General features: G+C 43.6%; 1 protein-coding gene across 4 annotated transcripts in view; it reads right to left on the bottom strand.

Annotated features, from left to right (window-relative positions):
- Positions 1 to 1,505: 1,505 nt before the first annotated feature.
- LOC101444975 (cytochrome P450 3A8-like) overlaps positions 1,506 to 21,178 on the bottom strand; it is a 44,327-nt gene continuing 24,654 nt past the window's right edge. For 3 of the 4 annotated variants that reach the window (XM_058285718.2, XM_058285720.2, XM_058285721.2), the window contains one exon: positions 18,122 to 18,315. In XM_058285718.2, the coding sequence (XP_058141701.1) occupies positions 18,217 to 18,315 (99 nt within the window). In that variant the 3' untranslated portion in view covers positions 18,122 to 18,216. Of the gene's footprint in view, positions 5,234 to 18,121; positions 18,316 to 21,178 lie in introns of those variants that run through there. The other variant, XM_058285719.2, reaches the window with a different exon arrangement.

Genomic DNA, 21,178 nt, shown 5'->3' with positions numbered 1-21,178 from the left:
CATCCTGTGGACCCTGGGATGGTGATGTTCACTCCATTTCTATATCGGAAGGGGGTTTAGATTCCACATGGATGATGGATGCAATTCTCCTGCTTACAGTTGTAGGCACTCTTGGCTCCCTGGTGTGGTGGTTGACCTTCTTCACCTCCCTGTTAGCTGGCCAAGGTAAGTCCAATAAACCAGACAGTAGGAGTTGCAAGTCTGCTGAGGCTCAGGGCCTGGCTGTCACATGGACAGTCCAGAGACTCAGGTCTCCTGAGTCTACACCAAACCCAGCACCAACCACAGGTTCAGTAAAAGTGACAGAAGAGACATGTGTAGAAAAGTCATATCTGAGAAACGGACTTTGGCCCAGTGGTTAGGGCGTCCGTCTACCACATGGGAGGCCCGCGGTTCAAGCCCCGGGCCTCCTTGACCTGCGTGGAGCTGGCCCATGCTCAGTGCTGATGCGCGCAAGGAGTGCCGTGCCACACAGGGGTGTCCCCCGCGTAGGGGAGCCCCACGCGCAAGGAGTGCACCCATAAGGAGAGCCGCCCAGCGCGAAGTAGGGAACAGCCTGCCGAGGAATGGCGCCGCCCACACTTCCCGTGCCGCTGACGACAACAGAAGCGGACAAAGAAACAAGATGCAGCAAAAAGACACAGAAAACAGACAACCGGGGGGGAGGGGAGGGGAAATAAAATAAATAAAAATAAATGTTAAAAAAAAAAAAAGAAAAGAAAAGTCATATCTGAGTCCGACTCCATCACACTCAGGAACACAAACTACAAAGTAGACCAGCTGACATGGCACTGAACTCCAGAGCCATCTGCCATGACCATAGAACCTGTGGGTCTCTGTTGCCCTCAGGAGAACCAGTACCTGGGCTTCCATCTACTTTGACTGTCTCTGGCACCCTGCTGAAATGTGCATAACCATTACCCCTGTCATGGCATCCCGACTCTTTTTTGGAGACTCAGTCATATAAACTCATTTGTCCTTTTCATTTCCCCCTTTTATCCAAAGTCAAAAGGCAGTTTTTAACACCTGATATTACAGGTAGGTTCAGATATTCTGCTGGTCTGAATTGACCCTTTTATTCAAGGTGCTTTTTCAACCCCAACTTCAACTTTGTTATATGTTAGGTTAAAATTCTTCATGATTTAGAGTACTTACACCGCAGAAACTAGCAAACATTGTGTACAAATCAGGGTTTTCCCCTTGGTGAGCCAGGTGTTAAGCATTTAACAGAGCACAAGCCCTACTAGGCTCCCAGGGCCACTTCCCTCCCTTAAACTCATCTCCCATGTCTTCAGTACTACCAGATGGATGAGAGCTCTGCTGCGTGGAGTTCTAATTTCATGAAGGGGGTGTGTATCAATCGCTGCTGCCAGGGAGGTTGGCAGGGTCTTAGCCCTCTGCAGAGCCCTGCTGGAGGGGGAACCAAATAGAGACTTTCCTAATAGGCAAAATTTATATACACACACATTAACATTCACATATATTCATATACATATACTTCAGTGTTTTTATTGGAAGGTTAAGTACACATGTATTTACACACCTAATATCCCCCTCTAGCAAAATTCCCCTTCAGTAAACAAACTCTTCTGCAGCTTTATTTTTCTCATTTACAATATTTTGGGGAAGTTATTGTATAGCCTGTATAATTTTTATAGGTGCAGAACAGTCAATTTTATGGCTATCCCATAAAGGATCAATTGCTCCCCTACCGATAAACATTCTGGTTTTCCCCAGTATTTTACTTATACTAAAAAAATGCTATAATTAATAGACTAATACATAGGTCATTTTGCATTTTTTCTCAAGTATGTTTAGGATGGATTTCTATGGGTGGAGTTTCTGGGTCATTTACAGTATATTTTAAAAACAGTTTCATTGCATTATAATTTACATTTCGTAAAATTCACCCATCCTAAATGTACAATTTGATATTTTCGTAAATTTATAAAGTTCCGCAACCAATGGCCACTCTCCAGTTTTAGAATAATTCCATCACCCCCCAAATTTCCTTGTCCCTATTTTGCCAAAATTCCTTTCCTATTCCAAAATACCATTTCCCAGCAATTACTGACTGATTTGTTTACTATTTCTGAAGATTTGTCTTTTCCAGAAGTTGCATATGAGTGAAATTATGCACTATGTAGACGTTTGTGTTGACTTCTTTCACTTAGCATAATGCTCTTGCCTTTCGTCATGCTCTCCAATGTGTCAGTAGCACGTTCTCTTTCATTCTTGAATAATATGCTGTGGAGGCCTGGAGCCCTGCACCCCAGGAGAACTTGTTACCCTTAATCCATTCCCATGGGTGTGAATCCTGTGTAAGTAGGACCATGATGTTTCCTTAAATAAGGTGTGACCCAACTGAATTAGGACGGGCCTTAATCCTATTTCTGAAGGTCATAAGGAGCAGCCAGAGGCTGAAGTCAAGGGAACATGGAAGAGAAGTGAGTGGCCAGGAGATGTCGCCATGTGCACAGTCATATGACACAAAAGCCAAGATCACAGATTACAGCAGCCCGCCCCAGAATGCCACAGTCTTCTGGGAGAACACATCCCCTCCTGGCACTATGATTTGGACTTCCCCTGTGCTTACGGCCAATAAATTCCCATTTTGTCAGCCAACCTATTGCCTGGTGTTTGTTTTAACAGCCAGGAAAAGAAGACACATGGCACTCAACTCTGCTTTGTAATAATTGAGGATTTTCCTCCAGTAGCTTGAAATTGAGAGGTTGCACATCTATTTCCATTTTTCTAGTAATTACCCTTACAGTTTTTATAATGTCTAGAATTAATTGGTGTTTAGTTGTTTATAATTGTCCTGAATGAGACAAGACTTGTAGCATAATTTTGTTCATTTCTAACCAGTCTTCCTTCCTCCTCTTTACACTTACACATGCCTTCCAAGTTGAAATCTTCCGGAATTTTTTAGTTGAAGTATTTAGTAGCACATTTAAAAATATTATGCATCATGCATTTTTAGACAGGTTTTTTTCCTACTGTCCATTCTCTCAATTTCTACGTGTGAATATCATATGCGATGACCATTGGCATAGTTTTATTTTCTTTTATTTTTTATTTTTTCTCACCATGTATACTTCCATCTTATGTTTTTTAGGTTCTTAAAGGCATTTAGGAAACTAAATGCATTGGTAAAGCCAGTCCTTAAGAAATCTAGTCAAAATGTTTTTTGGATGGTCAACACTTTGAACCCTATTTTGTGTGAACGTGTCTTCATTTTGAACTGACACTTATATAATAGATTCCACTCCCCACTCTTAGATTGCTTCCTCATCTGTTTCCTTCTTGCTTGTTTGTTGTTGTTTTGGTTTTCTTTTGCCTGTTGTCTGCTTTTTTCTTGTCTGTTGTCTACTCATTGTCTGTTTTTTCTTTAGGAGGCACTGGGCACCTTCCGTATGGGAGGCCGGCTGGAGCCACATCTGTTCCCACATATTAGCTTTTGACAAGGTCGAAATCACTTTTATTCTCAGAACTTGTAGGTTATTGCTCAATCATCGTCTCTAGCATACATTTTGCCAATGAGAGGAAGAATATAATTTGATTATTTTTCCTAGCTGGCAATCTCTTTTATCACTTTTGTACCTACTTTGAAATCTTTAATGATTTTTTCTTCATCCTTGTTGGTTTAAAATTTCTCAGTGGTGCCTACAGGTGCCGATTTGTATCATTAATTCCCATCAGCTTGCAGTGAACTCATTCATATAAAAAACTCAACTCTTTATTTAGCTCTGCATCATTTACATTTTTTCTCCCCTCCATTCTCTCAACTCTTGTGAAACTCAAAGTAGATGACTGTTGGAGTTGTTTGATGTTTCAGGAAATAAATCATTTTAAACTGCGTCCATGTACTATTCAACCTGGGTGTTGAGTTTTACATTTTAACAACCATATTTTTAATTTTTAAGATCCCCAATAAGTCTTTCATTTATTTATTTCTCTCCTCCCCCTTTGTCCTGCCACACAAACATCTTCTGCACTCTCACCATGCATTGCTTTATCTATTGCAACAAAAAACTTTTTGGGAAAAAATGAAATAAATAACCATACCCTATTTAAAATATCTTGCAAATTTTGCAGTCACTCATGACCTCAACCTTTCATCTAATGCAGTAAGATCTGAAGAAAATAACTGCAGTGGCTTGGAGCTATGTACCCTGAACGGCCTGTTCTTAAACTCAGCCCATTCCCGTGTGTGTGAACCCTTGTAAATAGGGCCTTCTGATGAGGTTACTTCAGATAGGGTGCGACCTGAGTTACTCAGGATGGGTCTTAATCATATTACTGATGACACACAGAGAGAGAAAGACAGAGAGAGCAGGCAGAAGCCAGGAGCAGCTGCCCTGTGCACCTCCACGTGACAGAAAAGCCAAGCACCAGGGATCAAAGGCAGCCAGCCCCAGAACACCACAGCTTTTAGGGGAAAACATCATCCTGATGACACCACGATTTTGGACTTCTGGCCTCTGGGTAGTGAGAGAAGAAATGTCTGTTTATCACCCCATCAAGGTTACCCCACCACCACATGGGGTAGCAGAGAAAACGTGGTCCCTGAGAGAATGCACTTCCAAAGTGTTTGCATACTCTGTGTTTTGCTACAGAAACCAAGGACAGGTATAGGAATTTCTCACTTCTGTTCTAGCGGTGCAAGTGCTCTTGGGGCGATGTACTTTACGATGACTTCATTAGGATGCCCCCCAGGAAAGGCCCCTCCCTGCTGTGGAGCACAGAAGAAAGAGCATGCAATCCAGCAGCTCAGATGACTGCCTTCATGTGCCGAGCCTGTGAGGCCCAGGGCTGGCTCCTGTGTGAGAGGCCTCTCTCCTCTCACCTGCAGCCACAGTTCATTCTGCAAGAGTCTTGGCTCACGACATTTCTACCTACCATGGTTTCCAATTCTAAGGTACATAGCAATCACATGGTACGGTGGTTTAAAATGTAGATTCCTGGGTCCCACCACCAGAACCTTAGATCCAGCAGCTCTGTGGTGGATCCCAGGAATCTGCATTTTAGACAAGTCTTCCAGGTGCTGCTGAAGCCAGTGGTCCAGGATGCACTTTGGGAAACGCTGTCATCTCCTTGTTTCATGAATTCTCTCGGTAGAGTGTTCACTTTTAATGCTCAGGGGAAATTATGGATGCCTAAAGTTTGGTGGCTTGAGGAGGTCATGTGTGCCCCATGCTTGGTAGTTTTGTTTCTTGTGCTTCCAGGACCCCTGTACAAAAGACAAACACCAAAGAGGGTGAGCAGCTTTCTTTTCCTGTTTTTTGCTGCACATACTTCTAGTTCTCTGGCCATTTACTGTGAAAGCAGGTCATAGATTTGGGGTTGTAATCAGCGATAACTCGTCCATGGTGTGCTGGAAAATGTTACACAGCTGGTCTCTGGGGAAAACAGAACCCTGATTTGTAGCATCTGCCTATCCCCGTGGTGTAAATACTTCCACTGCCATGGATTCCAAGCTACCATGTGACAGCATGAGGAGCAAAAGTTGCGTAGGTGGTTGTTTGTGATGAGGGTCTCCTTGATCCTGGTCCCAGAGGTAACTGCCCAAGCTGGGGTTCTGTCTTCAGGTGGGGGAAGAAGCTCATTCATTAATCTACCCCACCTTTATTGAGCACTTACTACATGCTAGGTGTGAAGACCTGCCCTGGAGCAGAGCTCCTGTCCACCTAGGCAGGGGTCACCAGATCAGGGCCCGGGTCCACTGAGCCTCTCGACATGGTGTCCTCAGGCACTTGATACCATCATCCCACCACATGCCCCAGCTTGTAGTCATATCCTGCCTGGGGTCCTTGTCCCTCAGGATGGGGACCCCACCCTCAATGTTCTTGGCCTTTCCACAGTTCTGCCGTGTAGTTCCTGATGCTGGTCCATGGTCACAGCTGAGGGTCTGTATTCCAGAACCTTCACTGTCTGCCTGGGGTCAGTACCTGCATGAGGCTCATCTGGCTGCTGTAACAAGTCACCACAACTGTGGCGGCTGAAAACAACAGGAATTTATTCTCCGACAGCTCAGGAGGAGTGGGCAGGGCTGTGCTCCCTCCGGGGCTCTAGGGGAGGGCCCATTCTTTGCCTTGGTGTTCCTTGGCTTGTGGACACATCACTCCCATTCCTGGCTCCGTGGTCACATGGGCTCTACCTCCTCTGCATGTGTCAAGCCTGCCTCTGTTCCTTCTCATGAGGACACTTGTGACTGGATTAGGGCCACTGGATAATGCAGGATATGCTCAAGATCCTTAAACCCATCTGTGAAGATGCTTTATTCTTATAAGGTAAGCTTTGTAGGTTCTGGGGATCAGGCTCTGATAACTCAGGGGATGGGGAAGATTCTTCAGCCCGACCCTGACCCCAGGAGAAAGGATCTAGACCAGCATTATCCAGTGGGAATACATGTGAGACATACATGGCATTTTAGAAGTTCTTGTACTTGCTTTAAAAAAAAAGTGAAGCAGAACACGTGTAGCTCAGTGGTTGCACGTACAAGGTCTGGGTTCAATCCTAGAACCTCCTTTAAAAAAAGTGAAAAGTCATGTAGAATTAGTTACTAACTTACTTTATTTTCAGGTATAACTAACCTTATCATTCCATCATGTAATCAACATAAAAGTGACCAGTAAGCGCATTTGCACTTTTGACACTAGGCATTTGGAACCTGGTCTGGAGCTCACACAATTGGCTGTGCCTCTAGATGCTACTTCTCCCCCTCTCTAGTGTCCATGGCATGGTGGAGCAGTGGCTGCCTACTGGACGGTGATGTTATACCTTGGCTTAATGTCTCCATTGCTACGGGTGATGTGGCCCCATTCTGGGGAAGGCACTTCAGTGAGGAGGGTCCTTCTCTCCTGAGCACTGGTCATGAATTTCCTTAATTTCTGGAAGGAGCTCATGGATGGCTGAGCCTTCCTTCCCCCTTCCCTTGTTGGCCTTAGCGGTGTATGACTGTTAGCCCTTCTGTGGGGCTAAAAGGTCCTCTGTTGCTTACTAGGTTCTTTGTGTGTGTGTATGTGTGTGTGTCTTCTTTATTTTCTTTTAAATGTTACATTAAAAAAAATACGAGGTCCTCATATATCCCCCACCGCACCCATCCCACCCCTCCCACATCAAAACTTCTTCCATCATTGCAGCACATACACTGCACGTGGCGAATACATTCTGGAGCACTGCTGCACCACATGGACAGTGGTCCACATTGTAGTCCACACTCTCCCCCAGTCCACCCAGTGGGCCATGACAGGACACACAACGTCCAGCATCCATCCCTGCAGCACCACCCAGGACAACTCCAAATCCTGAAAATGCCCCCCACACCATATCTCTTCTTCCATCTCCCGACCATCAGCAGCCACCCTGGCCACCCTCTTGATGGGAAAGAGAAGAAGGAGAAAGGTCAGATGTGTTAGTTTTGCCCCCACCCTGTGTACTTGCTTTCAGAGGGGGTGGGGGATGGAATGGCCATTTCACCCCCTTAATGCAGCGGCTGGCCCTGTGCTGGGCATACCTGGCCGGAGCACCCTTGGCCTGTGAGCTCGACTTCCTAGTGAGGAACAGGGGCCTGGGTGCCCACGGCAAGGGGGTCGGCAGGAGTTTTGAAGCCTCCGCTGGACCCCCTGGGCAGAGGACAAGCAGGAAGGGCAGCTGGAGGCGGAGGCCTTCAGCCCTGTTTCACCCCAAGGGAGCGCAGGTTGCAAAGGCCTTTTGAAGGTTGGGACAAGGTGGGGGAAGGCAAGGGCTGCTCCCACTTAGTGGAGGAGAATCCTGGGGCCCCAGAGCTAAGTGCAGGACAACGTTCCGCCGCCCCTTGCCAGCAGGGGGCGTGAGGTCGGAAGGCTCAGGTAACTCGCACAAGGTCACCTGGCTGGAGTCCAGAGTGTGGGCCTAAGCCACAGCAGCACTCGGAGGGACGGCAGGACTGACAGGACCGCGGCACTGTTGCCCCAACCGACGGGTGTCTCCTATAAAACTGTTTATCTCCAGTGCCGCCTGCGAAGGCCGAGCCTCCCGGTCTCCCAGGTCGGAGGGCGCTTCACGGGGCTCCCCAACAAGCCTGGGCGGCTTCGGCGGGCAGGGCCCTGGGGTGCAGCGCGCGCCCCTCGCCGCGGGCCCTGGCCCGCACGCCGGCCCTCCGCCGCACCGAGGAGGGCGACAGCTTCACGGAAGTCGCGGGAAGCCGCAGGGAGGCGCGCAGGAGCCTGGGCGCTCCCGCCCGTCCCGCACGCCCGTCCACTCGCTCCCCGGGGCCCCTCGACCGCCGCGGCCAGGGCGCGGCTGGGGGTGGGGGGCGCCTGTTTCCAGGCTCCCTGACCCGGGCAGGGTAACGCGAGAGGCGCGAGGGCGCGACCGCAGTAACCGCGCCCCCGGGAGCACGGACGGACAGACTGCAGGGGGCGCCCGGTGCTGTGGTGCCCAGACCCCGGAGCGCAGGCCGGCAGAGGCGGGATTCAGCGGCCCGGCCGGGAGAGGGGAGCTGTCTGGGCTGCGCGGGGCTGAGCTGCGGGGAGGCACGCAGCCACCGCGGGGGCCAAGGGGAATGATCGTCCCAAGAATGGAAAGTTAAGAAGCTGCATTTCCTGGGATCATCTGTGTGAAAGGTTCAAAACCACCCTCTTCTCACTGCTACCCTTGAAGGACAAACCGCCTGAGTTGGAGATGAAGGAATCAGAGAGCAGGACGTGGCCTCAGCATCCGAGTCCATAAGCTTCCAGAGTCCTCGCTGAATTCCCTAACAACCCTTCGAGGAAACTGAGGCACAGAGAGATTGAGTGGCTCTAGGTGACAGAGCTGGAAAAGGCAGAGGCCTTGGACCCGAGGCCTTAACTCCATGCTGTGCTGTTTCCAAACAGCTTCATGGGTCCCATTGCTGAATGGGAGCCCAGGAGGCCCAGAGGGCAGCGAAGGCTGAGAGGGACTTGCCGCCCACTGGTCCCCTCTGAGGAGAGTCTGTAGAAGCATTTCATGTGGAAACTCACAAGGACTCCTCCTGCTGTGTCCCCAGCACCTGTCATTCTTAGGGCATTTGGGAATTTCCAGACACCTGCTGTCTTGTCGTTGGAAACTCAAACGAGCCTGTGAGATCAGCAGGAACGTTCTGTAACGTTCTACGCACGTCTCCTGAGCACATTCCTGGGTCAGCAGTGAGGCACCCCCATGGTACAGGGAAGTCAGGCCATAAAGAGACCAATTCAGTATGGCGGAGGAGTCAGTCCCCAGTGCTCTGGGCCCCAAAGGTGGTGAAAGCAGGTGATACCTTGTTTGAGGCTTTTGAAATTTATATTTAAAAATCAAAGTTATATATGTACATGGATTGAAAGGTCATGTTCTATGAGATTTATAACAAAACTAGCCGTCCCTTGCCCAATCCACCCCAAATGGATTTTTTTTCTTTTTGAGTCTACTTCCAACCTGTTCAATAGTATCTTCTGGTATTTACTGCCATGCCTTTCAATAATATGATTATACTATCATTTCTTGATGATTATGAAAGATGAGAATTTAGGTTCCTTATAGCCTCCTTGCCTTTGCCCCATTTCCAGTGTGACAAAAATGGGATAAAATTTTGATTTCTCATCAGTGTTTGCATCCATGATTTATCACACATTATTTATGTATGGACCATGTGCTATTCTATGCTTCTGTTTCCTTTCTGGACACCTTGGGAATCTACCATCCATGCTTGTGATTTGACTGGTGTTCTCTATCCCTATCATCCCCTCAGCAGGTTTTTTTAAAGTATTTATAGTTTTAACTTCCCATTGTCTATTGGTTCAGGTTTATTAAATTTTATTTTCCTAGGAACTAGTCTATTGAGTCTAATATTTCAATTAAGGATTTTTAAAAGGTATTAGAAAAAATTACATGAGTGGATTTGATTTTCTTGCATTTAGGTCTTCATCCTGAAAGTTTAAAAAAGTTACCAGCATGTAGTACTACTTAACTGCTTACATATAAGTTCCTGCATGTAAGAAAGTAAATACACAAATAGCAAGTGAATATCATTTGAAAAACTGAGAAATGATTCGTTAAGCCTTTTTCCTCATAGTCTTGTGTACTGTAGATATGATTTTATATAACAAGTCATAAATCATAGTCTCATTTTTCACTTGGCAATGTATTTCAAAGCTTATATATGAGATGAAAAATATCAATATTTCATGAAAATAAAGTTTGCTGCTCTAGAAGCAGTTACCTCCTAACCAGGCCTGAGAACCACTGGTTTCTTTCAGAAGCACAGCCAGGCATGGAGCCAGCCACACAATCCACCTCTGCTACCAAGTTCCTGGTTTGACTCCCTTTTGTCTTCCTGTGGAGAACCATGGGCCTCAGAGTCACATCTGCTCAATAGCAGCTCTTCCTCCTCCAGCCAAGCCCTACCCCACTGCTATTTCCAGTGATTCTCAGGAGCTTAAAGGTTTAAATCTCAGTTGGAGGTTGAAGATGGAATAAAAGAGGAAAAAGAAAGTTTGGAGAGTTCCAGCAAGATGGTATCAGCTTAGGTGGGCACTCCCCAGCTCTCTCACAAACAATGGCTGAGAAGAAGGGACACAATCCTACCTGAGTGAGAAGTTTTGGGAACCCACAGAGCAGGAGGCTTCAGGGCATTGATCTGGAGGGAACTGAACAAAGAGATAAAAAGTCCACAGGAAAATGAGAACATACACCACAGCAAGGAATTTGAATAGGAGGAATAAATTGTCAAAGTGAAAACTTACCACACACAACAACAACAACACAAAACACTAAGGTAGAAAGAGAAGTTAATCATCTGAACAAACCCATCAAGATAAACTGATGCCTAGACACCAACAAAAAATTACAACCCATACTAAGAAACAGGAAGACATGGCCCAGTCCAATGAACCAATTAAAAAACAGGAGGAGATGCAGAACATGGAACAACTAATCAGACACATCCAAACAAATATTATGAATCAACTGAATGAAGTGAAGGAAGAAATTAAGGATAATAAGAAGACACTGAGAGAACACACTGAAGAAATTGTAAACATACTTAGAGATAACAGATATGATGGTGATGCATGGCAAAATACAAGAAATCAAAAATATACTGGAAGCACATAACAGCAGATTTGAACATGCAGAGAAGTGTATCAGTGATGTGGAAGACAGTATAGCTAAAATCAAACATATTGTAGAACAAAGAGATAAAAAGTTAGAAAAAAAATTCATCAGGGACTCAGGAATTTGAATGACAGTGTGAAATGTACAAACATATGCATTATAGGGAGAAGAGAAGAGAAAGTGGACAGAAGGTGTGTTGGAGGAAATAATGGCTGAAAACTTCTTAACCCTATTGAAGAAAATGGGCATACATATTCAGCATATAAGTCCTAACAGGCCTACATCCAGACATATATTTGTCAAATTGTCCAGTGTGCAAAACAAAGAGAATACTGACGGCAGCAAAAGAAAAGGGAAGCTCAATAAGATTAAGTGCTGATTTCTCCTCTAAAACCATGGAGGCAAGAAGACAGGGATATGATAAAATCAAGGTGCTAAAAGAAAATCTTCCAGCCAAAAATTCTCTATCCAGGAAAACTGGCATTCAAAAACAAGGGAGAGTTCAAAATATTTACAGATTATTGACAGAATAATCTGATAATAAGAAACCTACCCTTCAAGAAATACTACTAAAGGGACTTCTGCAGATCAAAAGGAAAAAGCAGCAGAGAGTTGTAGGAGAGTGTAAGAACAACTAGAAAGATAAGAAGAAAAATAAAAACAACATATGGTATACATAAACCTAAAGAAAATATGGCTAATATAAGTAATTCCTTGACAGTAATAACATTGACTATTAATAGATTAAACTCACCAGTCAAGAGACAGAGTTTGGCAGAATGGATAAGGAAATATGATCCATCTATGAGCTGTCTACAAGAAACATACTTTAGACACAGGGATGCAAGGAAGCTGAAAGTGAATGGTTGGAAAACATTCTACAAGCAAACAATAACCAACAAAGGGTGGGAGTAGCTATCATAATATTGAACAAATTAGGCTTTTAATGCAAAACTATTGTAAGAGACAAAAATGGACACTCTATATTAATAAAAGGGGTAATCTATCAAGAAGAAAGAACAATCATAAACATTTATACACCTAACCAGGGCACCTGGCAATATATGAAGCAAACACTGGAAAAACTAAGTGGATAATAGATGCCTCTACAATTATAGTGGGGAACTTTAATACCATCTAATACCATTATCACCATTAGACAGAACATCCTGACAGAAAATCAATAAAGAAACAATGACTGATTAATACTTTAGAGGATCTGGACCTAATAGACATATACAGATCATTACACCCAAATACAGCAGGATATACATTCTTCTTGAGTGCTCATGGATCATTCTTTAGGACAGATCATGCTAAGCCACAGAACAAGTCTCAGTGAATTTGGAGAGATTGATATTATACAAAGTAATTTATCTGACCACAGTGGAATGAAGGTTGAAATCAGTTAGGGCCAGAGAACCAGATTAGGCACAAAGATATGGAAGTTGAACAGCACACTTTTGGACAAAGAGTGGGTCAAGGAGGAAATCACAAAAGAAATCAGAAACTACCTTGAAACATAGAAAATGACAATACAATGTATCAAAACCAATGGAATGCAGCAAAGGCTGTACTGAGAGGAAAATTCATAGCCATAGATGCCTATATTAAAAAAGAAGAAAGAGCTAAAATCAAAGACCAACTGCACACCTGGAGGAATTAGAAAAAGAACAACAAACTAACTGCAAAGTAAGTAGAAAGAAGGAAATACCAAGGGCTAGAGCAGAACTAAATGAAATTGAAAATAAGAAACACTAGAAAAAATAAACAAACAAAAGCTGGTTCTTTGAGAAGACCAATAAAATGGACAAACCCTTAGCTAGACTAACAAAGAAAAAAAGGCAGAAGATGCAAATACATAAAATTAAAAATGAGGACGGGGATATCATCACTGCTCCACAGAAATAAAGAGTATTGTAAGAGGATATTTCAAAAAATTATAAGCCAAGAGGATGGATAATTTAGAGGAAATGCACAAATTCCTAGAAACACAAAAGAAGCCTGCAGTGATAAAAGAAGAAATTGATGAACTCAACAGAACAATCACAAGTAATGAGATAGAATAAGTCATCAAAAACCTCCCACCTAATAAGAACACAGGTCAAGATGGCTTCACAGGTGAATTCTACCAAAATTCCAGAAAGAACTAACACTTATCCTGCTTAAGCTCTTCCCAAAAAAAATAGAAGTAGTGGGAACACTGCCTATCTCTACATCACCCTATCCAAAGTCAAAGATGGCACAAGAAAGGAAAACTATAGTCCAATCTCTCTAATGTTCCTAGATGCTAAAACCCTCAACAAAATACTTGCTAACTGTATTCAACAACACATCAAAGGAATTATACAACAAGACCATGTGAGTTTCATCCATGGTGTGCAAGGATGATTCAACATAAGAAAGTCAATCAGTAATGCACCACATGTATTAGTCAGAGTTCTCTAGGGAAACAGAATCAAGAGATATCTGTAAATAGCATGAGATTTTATGAGTCTGTGTCATGACTGTGTGCACAAGTCTAGGTTCCGCAGGCAGATTGCAAACCAGGGATTCAAAGAAAGCCCAATGAAGCTCCTTGATGAGTTTCTGGGAGACATTGGCTGTCCAAAGACAAGCTGGGGAAATCTCTCTGAATGCTGAAATCATTTCCCCTTTCAAGGCATTCAACTAATTGGATAAAACATCGCTCCTTGCTGACAGTAATTGCCCGGTTGATGCAGATGTTATCTGTCCTCTATGCAGTAAACTCATTATGACTAGAGCCCATAAATGTCCTTGTATTACAATGAGCCCAGTGCTTGCTTGACAAAACAACCGGGCACAATTACCTGGCCAAGTTGACACATTAGCTAACCCATCACAGTCCACCCCTTGTCAACTTGGCAACCATACATGGTACCTTAAGCCATACTGAGTCTCTAAGTAAAAACAGTAACAGGCATGCATATATATATATATATGTCCACCTAACAGTGTTCAACTCTCCTGCAAACACCCAGAAATGTAGTAATTCCCTACAGGATAAGGTGCAATTCCTTGGGTAATATTCACTCTTAAACTTGACATCCTTAAACATTATGACAAGAAATTAATACAACTTGTCATATGATAAGGGAAAAGGTTGGGGAAGAAAAAAAAGAAATTGGTTTTCTGTACATATACAATTATACTCATAATGAAACAAGGAAGAAAGGTTCATGACTATTATAGTCCTCATTTCTGTAACTGGTCACATGAGTGAAGTTCATATTTATCACTACCTTTTTCCACTACCCATCCCACGTTCCTGTTACCCTCAGCAAGCACTTCAGCTGGCCATGGTTCTTTGTCTGGTGGGGTGACCTAAACTTTAATTCCTGAAGATTCTGGGCCATTGCTAGTCCTGCTTGGATTGGGATGTTGCAATTTTCCATTGACTTTAATCACAGGACATGGCAGTACCTGGAGACGCCCTAGAGGATCTCCTGTATTTCAGGCAAACTCCTCTTTACCCTCACTATGTAGATGTGGTCCTGTTTACCCTTGATAGTCAGGATAAATCACCTCAGACAGTACAGTAATTCCCTTATTTCCCTGTTGATTCAGAGTAAGAGGAGCCCAAAGTGGCCAGGTGGCAGTCTTAACTTCTAGCTCAATGGAATCATTGTTGTGTTCCCTGGTGGAGGCACTCCTCCTTTGGGAACTAAGACTTGTAGACCAACAGAGCTTATGGTTGCAGGGCAAGAAGCAGACATTTTCTTAGGGGGTCACTAGGGATAATAGTGAGTGGTGCTGCTCCTATTTCCACCCCTTGATTCCTGGACCCATGAATCCTTGTTATGGGAGAAACAGCACCATAGAATGGATGCTGGTTTAGAGCATACTCAGTCTCTTGGAGAACTGTGCCCCAGCCCTACAAGGTATTGCCCCCTAGTTGGTGCCATAATTGAGTCTTCAAAAGGCCATTCCACTGTTCTATCAAAATAGCTGATTCAGGGTGACGTGGAATATGGTAAGACCAGTGAATTCCATGGGAATATGTCCATTCCCTCACATCATTTGCTGTGAAATGAATTCCTTGATCAGAAGCAATGCTGTGTGGAATGGCATGGTGGTGGATAAGACATTCAGTAAGGCCTCAGATGGTAGTTTTGGAAGAAGCATTGCATGCAGGAAATGCAAACTCATATTGGAGTATGTGTCTATTTCAGTTAAAATAAATTGCTGCCCCTTCCACGGTGGAAGTGGTCTAATGTAGTCAACCTGAAACCAGGTAGCAGGCTGATCACTTCAGGGAATGGTGCCTTACTGGGTGCTGAGTGTGGGTCTCTGCTACCTGCAGATTGGCCACTTAGGAGTGGTTGTTGCTAAATCTGCCTTGGTGTGGGGAAGTCCATGTTGCTTCACCCATGCATAACCTCCATCCCTACCTCCATGGCAATGTTGTTCATGAGCCCATTGGGCAATGACAGGAGAGTCTGGGGAAAGAGGCTGAGTGCTAGCCACAGAGTGGGTCATCTTATCCACTTGATTATTAAAATCTTCCTCTGCTTAAGTAACCCTCTGGTGAGCATTCATGTGGGACACAAATATTGTCATGTTTTTGCCACTCAGAAACGCCTATCCACATAATTCTTCCCCAGACGTCTTTGTCACCAATTTTCCAATCATGTTCCTTGCAAGTCCCCGACCATGCATCAAACCATTGGCAACAGCCCATGAATCATTGTACAAACACACCTCTAGCCATTTATTTTTCCAAACAAAATGAACAACCAGGTGTACTGCTCAAAGTTCTGTCCACTGGGAGGATTTGCCTTCACCACTATCCTTCAGGGATGTCCCACAAAAGGGCTACAGCCCAGCAATGCAATTGGAAAAAAACCTTGACCAAAGAGGGGAAAGTTGAAGACAAATGGGTTTATATGGCTAAGAGACTTCAAAGTGAATTGAGAGGGCATGCCAGAGGTTATGCTTTCACATGTCTCAGCAAGATCTCATTGAATGCCAAGATCTCATTGAGTGCCACAAATAATGATGATCTTGAGGGCTCTGAAGACATCCAGACACTATGGTCAGCACAGATAGCTCATGAGTTTGGTGCCTTGCCAGTGGGCCCTAACTTTAGGGTTTGTGCTCCCAGTGTGGCAGAATTGGACTCATTTGTGGGTTTCCTACACAAAGTTCTTCTGTCCTTAGTTGGTGCTGAAGTTGGTAGGTGTACATTCAAGAGACTTGAATCTTTGAGCTGTCCATGTGCCAGCTAGGCCCTGAGCCTCAATGGAGTTGCAACAAGTGTCCTACAGTACATTGAACTCACCCAGAACAACTAATAAGAAGGTGATGATGGACAACCACCATATGAAGGAACCAAGAGAGTCTACAACTGCAAGCAAGAGAGTCCCATCCATTAGCCACCTGGGACTGAAGTCTCCTTCAGTTAGAGATGGAGTGGACATTACCATCCCAGAATCCTCCGGACTGGGGAATGAACTATGGACTAGCATGGACTTACTGGTATTCTACTATAGACTTATTGTGATTTTACCAATGGAAGAACTTATATCATTGATATAGAGGCAGTGGCCACTAGAGATTCTGAAGGCAGAGAAAGGGAAAACAGGTGTAATATGGGGACATTTTTGGGACTTGGGAATTGTCCTGAATGGTATTGCAACTACACATACAGGCCATTATATATCTTGCCATAACCTCCAGAATTGTGTCAGAGAGTGTGTAATCTACAATGTAAACTATAATCCATGCTTGGTGGCAATGCTCCAAAATGTTTATCAATTGCAATGAATGTACCACACTGTTGGAGAAAATACGGTTCTTACTGGGACACGGAGACTGATTGACCATAAGCAAAGAATTTATTTATTGAGAAGCTCTCCCAATGGAGAGGGTCTGAAGAACAGACTTCAGTCTCCCCAACAGCATAGTGGGGGTCTGAAGAGAGACTTTAGCCCACTCCTGGAAAGGGAGAATTTGAATTTATACAGTACATTCTTAGGCGGAGGAATGATAGTTAGTGGGAGGGGGTTGAGGGTCCGAGTGAGGTGCAGGGACCAATAGGAAGCTTTAGAGGTGAGAAATTTTTCCTGATAATGATTAGGGGGTTTATGGTCTCTTGAAATGCTGCAGGAGCAAATGTTTCTTTTGATCTGTAGGGTTTTAAAGGGTTTCTTTATTTCCTCCGATATGTAAATGTGAAGGTTTCCGTTTCCCTCTGATATTCAGGTAATAGTAAAGACCTCCATCTCCCTTTACTCCTGTCTTTACGGGGTTCCTTTGTTTAACCTGTGGGAAAGTGTCATGCCCTCAGACACCGGGGAGGTTTACCTTTTGCCAGGGGAAACTGAGGGACAGCTTGTTAATTATTGCAAACCTCTAACACACACTAATGGAGGAAGTATTAATGTGGGTAAATGTGGGTGGTGTGGGGAGGCTTCCATAAACACCAGGGAAGAGGAGATAAAATGCTATATCAAAACTAATAATATAAATAATGATGTTAATAATAATTGTGCCACCAAAAAATATGAGCTACAAAAAGGTAGAATTAAAAGAAGAAATGGGCAGTTATGGTGGATTCTCGCCTATCTTAATGATCAAATTAGAGTTCTGAAAAAGGGCCCCCATGATGATTATGATGTCCAAAGACTTCTGCTTGTTGGTCCTCACAGAGGCAGTTTGAGGGATTCCCTCTTGCTGTGTACTAAGGCTGCAGATAAGGATTTTGTAGAGGTGAGTTCATTAATGGACCCAGAAGAGTACTTGAAATAGAGAAGATGAAAAATAATGCATGTGATACAGTCACCAAGGAACTTCTGATGTTTGCTCAAAGTTGTTCATAATTGATGAGAAAATGTTATTCTCTGGTCAGCACTCAGGGGGAATTGAGGAAAGTAACTCAGGTGGGTTAGGCCTGCTGTGCGTGAGATGCCGCATGCCCTCCTTCACATTAATAAGACGCACTGCTCTACAGACACACTGGGGAGCAAAGTGAGGGCACAGAATCCCGAGACATTCACCAGAACTCATTTCTGGGTTTTATTCACAAAGTAAATTGAGGTGTCTGGTTCTCTAGGATGCAGCTTCCTTGGCAGATGAAGCAGAAGTTCGTTGGGAACTTCATAAGCCTCCACTTATGATTCCTGTTCTTGACTCAACCTTTAGAACAATAGGTTTTGTAGGCCTGGGAACTACTCCACGGCCAAATTTCAGTGGGATCTGCAAATATTAAACACACATTGAGAACCAGAAAATGAAGCATCAACTAGAACAGAAGCTAAGAAGATACAATGCCTCAAGGACAACACAGCTCTACAAACATAAAAACTACTACTGGTCTCAGAGAGCTTTGGTTCTTTACAATTATTCTATAAGTCTGGTCAAGATTACACAGGGAAGCATCCAGCCATCCATTCATTCAACCATTTGTGTACCAGTTCAAGCAAAATCATGTTGCTTCGAATTCTTTTTTTCAATTTAAACGTGAAATGAAATTTTAAAAATTTAAACTAGATTCTTAGGCATGACGGAAACTATTTTTAGAAATCCATATAAAGTAAATTGTATGCATGCTGAAATATACCAGGTAATCATGAGCAGGTAACATACATTTTAATTGTATGGGCAGTCACTGACTTCCAAGTAGTCACTCCTGCCAATTGACCCTATCCATTCAGGATAATGACAGGAAGAGGCTTGCAGGAAGCATTAGGCCTTTGTTGCCTAATAACTCTTCTCAACTTCCAAATGAAAGGCAAATGGTGGTTTTCCAGTGATATTCAGAATTTGACCAGGAGTCTGAGCCCCATTCATGCCCACTCACTCTTCAACTGTTGGTGGAGCCACCAACTGTGTAAAATTCTTGTCCTAGTATAAAATCAGGAAGCCTGTGGTATAGGGTGAGCAGAGCTGGCCTCTGGGGGACAGGGAGCTGCCAGGCTACATAGTGCCTCAGCTCAGGTGGCCCAGAGCTCTGCTTTTCTCTGGGCTGTGTTCCCAGTATGTACACAGCAAAAGGTATAACCTCAGATAAGATGGAAACCAGCTCTATCTCCTCCTCCCCTCCCCTGCAAAGAACATGTTGAAGAGGAGAAGTTGACGCATGAAATGCACTAGTCCTAGAAATAAGCCATAATGGCCTTGCTTGTTGTGAAGCAGTGAACAGTCCTTTAGGTTCCTCAGAAGAGATTCTAAATATCTATAAATGAAAGAGCTCACTGTTATGATTTTAATTTCAAATGGCATGTATATATTTTTCCTGCAGACAGACACACAGGCATATGCACATACACCACATGTATACACAAATTTAATTCAAAATTAAAATATTTAATTTTTCCCTCAGTACTCCAAGACACACTGCCAATCATTCCTTGTGCATTTATTGAATGCCTACGTTGGACAAAGCCCCATACAAGGCACTATTGGGAGTCTATTAGTGGAATAACATGAGGTGCTAGAGTGAAGGGAGGGAAAGATTTTTTTTTTATGAGGTACTGTGGATTGAACCCAGGACCTCATATATGGAAAGCAGGCACTCAACCCCTGAGCTACAACTGCTCTCCAAAGAGAGCTGTTTTTGTTTGTTTGCTTATTTGTTTTTAGGAGGTACTGAGGATCAAACCCAAGATGTCTTTATGGGAAGCAGGCACTCAACCATTTGCACTACATCCATGCCCCAAAATATATTCTCATGGACAAAGAAAACATAGGGGGAAAGTGGACTAGGCCCAGTGGTTAGGGCATCCGTCTACCACATGGGAGGTCCAAGGTTCAAATCCCGGGCCTCCTTGACCCATGTGGAGCTGGTCCTTATGCCGTTCTGATGCACGCGAGGAGTGCCGTGCCATGCAGGGGTGTCCACTGCATAGGGGAGCCCCACGCACAAGGAGTGCACCCATAAGGAGAGCCACCCAGCGTGAAAGAAAGTTCAGCCTGTCCAGGAATGGCACTGCACACATGGAGAACTGACACAATGAGATGACACAACAAAGAGAAATGCAGATTCCCGTGCTGCTGACAACAAGAGAAGCAGGCAAAGAACACGCAGCAAAATGGACACAGAGAACAGACAACTGGGGCAGGAAAGGATAGAGAAATGAAAAAAAAAAGAAAACATAGGGAACAAAACTAGGTGGTTATGACCGAGTAGCATTTAAGAGTTGGGCATAATAACTGCCTGTGGTGACCAATAAAAGAGCAGAGGAGTTGATGGACCCTGGAGTAGATAAGTAAGTCTCCATAGAGGCAATGGGGAATGAACTTGTCCTTAACAAATGAATACGGAATGGAGTCTAGTTTGCCAAAATGGCCAAGGTGACCCTGGATAGTGGGAGTCCTTCACACCCAGCAGCAAAGTTTTCAATTAGCAGTTTCCAAACTTGGCCACTTGTGCGCCTTAATGGGGGAGTTTGTTTGTTTTTAACTCATCCTTGCATTCATTAGTTTTTATAAAATGCACTTGCAGAAATACTGTATCAGAAAATGATCTTACTAAAATAAAATGTAAAACAAATACACAAATATATCGGTAACAAGTATGTTACTGCTAACATAAATACACATTATTTACATTCTTAAAAATTAAAATCTCCATCATGTTTTGTCCATGATACTAAATGTCTGAGCAAGAGAGAAAACAACAAAAGGATAAGTATAGCACACACTGTTTTTTTGTTTTGTTTTGTTTTGGTTTGGTTTTGGTTTTTTGCTTTTAAAAGGTTGTTCTTTACAAATCTATGAACATATTACATTTTGGGCATGTTCTAAGATCAAAGTTAGGTTTCCTATGACCTACCACATTTTATAAGTGAATTGAGTTTCATTCTGTTTTGTTCTCTCATAGAATACTTACAGGATGGTATAGGTGAAAATTCTTTTATATAGAAAGGTTTTCTGAATTAAGAATTATATTAAATAAAAAGTCACTTCATTTGAAATTCCATGGGGGAGATTTTAAAGCCACACTCTGTGCTAATTATTTTAGAATTTTTGAAATGAGCCACATTTTGGGATATTTTTTATGCTCATTGGTGATGCTAATGTCTACCCATTGTTGGAGAACCACTGTCATAAGGGAGCT

Source organism: Dasypus novemcinctus, chromosome 23, assembly GCF_030445035.2.
Source record: "Dasypus novemcinctus isolate mDasNov1 chromosome 23, mDasNov1.1.hap2, whole genome shotgun sequence".
Lineage (NCBI taxonomy): Eukaryota > Metazoa > Chordata > Mammalia > Cingulata > Dasypodidae > Dasypus > Dasypus novemcinctus.
Note: the sequence above shows the minus strand (reverse complement) of the source record. Positions and strands in the feature narration are given on the sequence as shown.